At 27.0% G+C, this 6,270-nt stretch overlaps 1 protein-coding gene across 1 annotated transcript in view; it reads right to left on the bottom strand.

Moving 5' to 3' along the window:
- Positions 1-5,957, bottom strand: part of LOC119681917 — a 13,593-nt gene extending 7,636 nt beyond the window's left edge. The window contains exons 1-2 of the mRNA XM_038095262.1: positions 5,847-5,957; positions 643-4,706 (exon numbers count right to left, since the gene is read on the bottom strand). Of these exons, the coding sequence (XP_037951190.1) occupies positions 643-4,681 (4,039 nt within the window). The 5' untranslated portion in view covers positions 4,682-4,706; positions 5,847-5,957. The remainder of the gene's footprint in view (positions 1-642; positions 4,707-5,846) is intronic.
- Positions 5,958-6,270: the final 313 nt, after the last annotated feature.

Here is a 6,270-nt window from a genome sequence, read left to right as displayed (position 1 = left end):
TTAATTATGAAATGTTTCTAAATAACAAGAGCATAGCTGCGCATTCGAAATTTATTAATTACATCTTAGCACAAATAAAATTATGTATGTATATTTTAATTTAATCCATTACAATAGTTTTTTTTATTTAAATAAAATTTTAGTATCAAAATATTATAGTAGCAATAAATGTTAATATGCTTATAAATATTATAATTATAGTACGCATATCATCAGGCGATATAATATCAAGTGAACAGGCTGTCAGTATATGTTCAGATGATTGCAAAATATTAACCATGCGTTTCTTTACTTTTGATGGCTTTATAAATGTATACCCTTTGTTTTTATACAAAATTAAATCAGTATTCTTACTTTTAATATTTAGTTTGTTATACATAAGATATTCAGTTTTATTATATATTCTATTAATATGATCACTTTTTTTAAATTTGTTAAATTTTATTAAGCCACATAATTGATCTATATTCCATCCATATGTTTTGTATTTGCTCTTTATATCGGTACATAAGTACTCTTTTTTGTTTGAACTATTGTTTATATTTATTATATATAATTGAAATGATTTGTCAATTATTACAGGAAATATATTTACTTCATTAAGTTTTTCATAAAAATTTTTTAATTTTTTATTGTGCTGCATATGTAATATTTCAGTGTTACTTTCATATATTTTTATTAAGGCCTCAATAAGCATTTCTGGTTCCATTAACCCATATTGTAAATATTTTAAATACATCGTATAAAAAAATTTATAAGTATTTATTGGGAATGCAATGGCAATAACATTGTTAGCATTACAAGTACAGATATGGGACACATGACCAATTTTTAAATATGTTTCATGCTGATCACTCAAAAAATAGCAGTAAATACAGTGATTAAAGCATTTAATCACCAGCGAATTTTCAAGCAATAGATGATTAGTTACGAGCAAAACACTTATTATCGATGTATTATGTTCAATACACTCGATATTACCTGATTCATTTTCATTTAATTTTGAATTTTCACTTTTAACATCACGTATTAAATATTGTCCAATTCCAAATATGGTTGTTAATTCTTCTGTTGAATTATATTCCGGTGACAGTAATAAACCTTCATTGGACACTTCAGATAAGTTACTCAAATTTTTATCTTCACAAAAACGTAAAGGTGGTGTTGGGGAATGACTTATATTACTATTTGTTGTTATATTTGGCGTTGTACTAGATGATTTGGCATCATATGAAGTAGTACTAAATGTTTTTATAGCATCTGTGCTAAGGGTAGGATTCTCACTGCTTGACGATTTTATATAATCACTTGATGAATAAGGATTAAAGGAAGTTATACTTGAAGACTGGTGTAGATTAATAGAAAGACTAGATGATTTTACTAAACAATCGCTAGATGACGACATTGAGGAAGCTCCGACACTTGAATTGAGTGCATTTTCATTATTATTTTTACTATGACATATATGCTGCGAATCTTTTTCGACTATTTGTTTGTTAGGCGATATATTTTGCTGACATTTTTCAAAAATGCTAATGCTATTCATACGTACGATATCTGGCTCGATTATAACATTATTTTTACCAACTACTTCTACATCGTTCCCAAGTTTAATTAAATCAATCATGCAACGTTTAGATATTTCTTCAATTTTATCTGATTTTATTGGATCCAAATTTTTTAACAAATTGGGAACAGCTAAATCACATTTTGTAGTTGGTTTCGACATTTCTACTAAAAATGTTTTATCATATTTTCTATCCTCACATTCCTTATCTGTTTTTAATAAATTAATGATATTTTTAGACACAATTTCACTTGGAGTAGGAGTGAGATTATTACTTATTGTCTTACTGGAAACATTTTCAATTTCTTCTTTACTATTTATCAAACTTTTTTCATGTGTATTATGAAAGCAAGTATCATTATCATTACATAATTTTTTGAATTTTTTACTAAGTGTGGTACTATTTTCCAGATTTTCATTTCCATTATTAGTCCCTGGAAATTGTGGAGATAAAGTTTTATCTTTTGCAATCATTGTCTTATTTGGATTATCACTTGAGGAAAATAATTTATTAGGCAATTCAGATATTGCACCTTTCTGACTTGGGTGGTGAAATGGGATTTGTATATGTTTCGCAGTTACAGTTACATTGGCAGTTGCACTTAATAAACAATCTTTATGTTTCATGTTACATAATGTATGTAAAAGATCGCAATCTTCTTTTGTTACATTTAATTTATACATATTTTCTGCACTTTCCGATCGTTTGATAGCTGGTGTTACTTCAGTGTAAAATTTAACATCGCCCCCAGAAGGTTTAGCTGCATCACGTTTAATGAGTGCAAAATTATTTGCAGATTGAGTACGTATAACACGATTTCCTTTCTGTTCACATTTAGGAGGTATGCACATTTGATTTGTAAGGGGATTATCTTTGCGTAAAGTACGAACCGCTAAATCATCTTTTACAATATCAGGTAAATTCGTTATTTCACGTTTCTTCATATTAGTAATAGAATGAATATTTAGGTAATCTGTTTTTGATGCTTGAACGATAGGTTTTAAGGGGATACCAAATGGAAGTACTTCAACTGTCTTACTATTTACAATTTTCATATTTCGATATGCAACATCGTCAAGCACTGGATCTGGTTCCCCTGAAGGCGATTCCTCATCATATGAATCATATTGACAAAAATTATTATTTTTTAAATTGAAGAAACTTTCATTATCACTAGTTTTAGATGTTTCTTGAAAATCTAAACTTTTATATATAGTTTCCAACTCATTTATAGCATCTTCAAGATTAGATGACGATTCTAATTGAGATTGTTGCAATTTATTATATACCTTAACATTGTTATGTGGCCTCATATATGTTTCATATATAGGCATTTTATGCTTTTCACGCCTTTCTGCAACATATCGATCATAAAGATTTTCGTTATAAACATCGTTTGAATTTTGAATATTTGATGTCATTAAGTTAACCAAGTTTTTGTGGTTTTTATAAGGTTTGCTATGTTTATCTTGTTCAATATGCGTAACATTACCGCATTCGCATTGTTTACCACTTATAAGACTTAATTTTGTGTTTTCGACAGTGTTATTTTTTATTTTAAAACAATTACAGCTGTTGGGGAATAAATTTTTCTTTTCATTATAGTTTTCACTCGTATTATTATGTTGATCTACAATTTTTTCAGCAATATTTGATATATTTGAAACTTCAACCAACTGCGCAATTTGTTTATTCAAATTGTCATTATTTATTGTCATCATATTATTGACATGTATTGGTTTCCGAGATCTAGGTAAAGCGTCAGCAATATAATATATACTACTAGTATTAGGTACAGTATTATGTGATAAAGTACAAGTTCCATCAATGACTGGTAAAGTGTCATATGTATAATCTGTAGCCATTTTAACAGTTGGCGAACTTTTTCGATTTAGTGGACTTCGATTGCCACGAGTTATAAACCGACGACTTTTTGATACTGTTTCCACAGGCTCTAAATTTTTTGCAACTGAATTTATGGGAATAGTATTTAACAAGTGAGCTGATCTTGATTGGTATTTTTTACCACTTTTTATCAAAGTGTTTTTATATTCTTTTATATCTGAAGAACATAACCTAGAATTTTCATCGAAAGCATACGATTGTGGACGCGAACGAGTATTGTTTAAAATTTGCATACTTTTGCTAACATGTATTTGTCGTGATGTGCCTCTTGGCGGTGGTGTCGGAGGTGTAAGAGATAAGCATTTATTAATGACATTTGAACAGATTTGACTATCGCAACTTATACTCCTCTTTGTATCAATTGGATTTAATAACTGATTAGTACCTTGTGTTTGTTTGCTATAAGATACATACGGACTGATGTTTTGTAAGCCATAAGTATTTTCAAACTGTGAGTCAAAATTACCATTAAGTCCAGATTGTCGAGTATTATCAACAGGTAAAAAATTAATATTATCAAAAAATTCTTTAGATTTTTTTGGTTTCGTAACTGAAGTATAAAACAGCCTCTCATCTTTTTTCGTAGAGTTTTCAAAATCACGAGATAGCCGCTTATAATAACGCTCATTACGAGCACTCCGAGTACGACGATTGCTAACATTTACAACTAGTGCACCAATGTTGGTGTTTCCATCACTACTTTGTCTTTGGGATGCATTAGATGAAAAATTAGTTAATGGCTTATTAAATAATGGTGGTAATGAAGTTGTTGAATTCCTCAAGTCTGGATGGTTCAACGGCTTATGTAGATGTGCTGCATTTACATCAATTGGAGATGTTTCAAATGGTAAAAATAGTTCATATTCTGGTTCTTTACTATTATTCTGATCAATTACTTTCCCAGAGTTAAGAGACATTATTGAAATATCACTATTTTGAAATAATCTTAGTTCATTACACTTTCTATTGTCATATGTCTTCTTGATATTAGATTTTTGTTTACTGTTTTTAGTACGGTTATTTTTCTGAATTGATTTGAATCCTGCTTCATCCTCTTGTGATGAAGAATCTGAATTGATTTCTTTTTTTTTTAAAAACAGCCTGCTTATAGACCATTTTTTGTTTGAATTTTTAACGCAAGGACTAACATTTTGTGCACTGAAGGAATAACTACCGCCTTCATTATGTACGTTATTCATACTGTCCATGTTGATGACTACCCGTTATAATAATCTAAAATTAAAGTAAAACATTCAATATATACATATATATATCAATATATATCTAGATATTACAATAAAACGAAATTAGCGTAATAATATGTATAATATTTCTAAGCCTTATAACTAGCTATAAATATATTTAATTCAAATTTGTTTAATTGTATTATATACAAATAAAGAATTGCTTTTTATAAACAAGAATACATATTAAAATTAGTTTATGCAGGTGCAGGTGTAAATGCGCAACAGTTTAAAAAACAAATCAATTTGATTCGAAATACATATATCTTAAAGTTTCATATGAGCTCTTGTTTTTTAATTCTTATCCATTGAAAATCCTTACATTTAATTTAGTTTGCCTGGCTATATACATACATATCGAATATTTTTGTTTTTATTTCAGAATTGCAAAAAAAAACATAGAACACGTTTAAAAAATTTTACTTTTTTTATCAATATTTTTTTGCATTGAGCAAGAAACAGATTTTTAAATCTTTTTAAACACACGAAAACATATTCACCGAATGAGTATTTTTAGAAAAAAATATACACATGTATGTGCTTTAATATTTGAAATTGAGAAAATTTTATTTATAATAAATTGCGCAAAATATTATATTATTACTTTCTAATATGATATTAAATAAAAATTTAATGTTAATTGGAAATATATAAAATATGTGTATATACATATGTATGTATATCAATAGAATTATTTGTACTTTTATGGAATTAAAGTGAAACAGAAAATTTTATAATAAAAATATTTGTAATAGTTTTATAGTTTATTATATTTATTATTATTGCAAAAAGCACATACAGTTATAGTTTTATATTTTTATTCACTTAACATATGTGTTAACCACAAAAAGGCTTATGGATCTCTGAAATAAAACTGAAACTGTCAGAACTTAATAATTCACACAAACTACGATATGAATGTGCCTTCCAACTAATTTGAATTATTAATTCTCAATTAATTAATTCTCAAAAAGAAAGCAAATTCTGCCAATTTATTAAATCAATGTGATCACATATCATATATAGCACATCAAAATTTTATAAAAATCAATTTTTTAAGTACGAGTTCGTTTTTTGATATACATACGTATAATATATGAATATCTGGAATATTTATAAATATGCTTACCTCTGCTAAGCCCCTTTCTAAGTAAGTGCGATATAACGTAACAATGCATGTGGAAATTATTTGATTTTTCTTTATACAACCACTTCATCCAGTTTTAGTTACATTTTCATATAATTTGTGGTATTATATAAATTTTTTAATATATTTTTTATTTACTTACCTTATTTTAGAATGCTATTTTACTACAAATTTGTTAATTGGTATCAAAATTTTTATATTTATTCACACTGGAGTTATACATATACTTTTTTTTTGAAAAATTAGTTCACAACAAATTAACGAATTAGTTATGTTAAATAAAAAAAGAAATGCTAAAAATAGAAATATTTATACGTATGTAATATATGAAAATAGATTTCATAAAAAGTACTTACTCTTAAAGGAACGGTACTAAGATTAATTGAATTACATCTAATTCAATTTA

Source organism: Teleopsis dalmanni, chromosome 1 (genome assembly GCF_002237135.1).
Source record: "Teleopsis dalmanni isolate 2A chromosome 1, ASM223713v2, whole genome shotgun sequence".
NCBI lineage: Eukaryota > Metazoa > Arthropoda > Insecta > Diptera > Diopsidae > Teleopsis > Teleopsis dalmanni.
The sequence above is the reverse complement of the archived record's forward strand: the minus strand, read 5'-3'. Positions and strand labels throughout refer to the sequence as shown.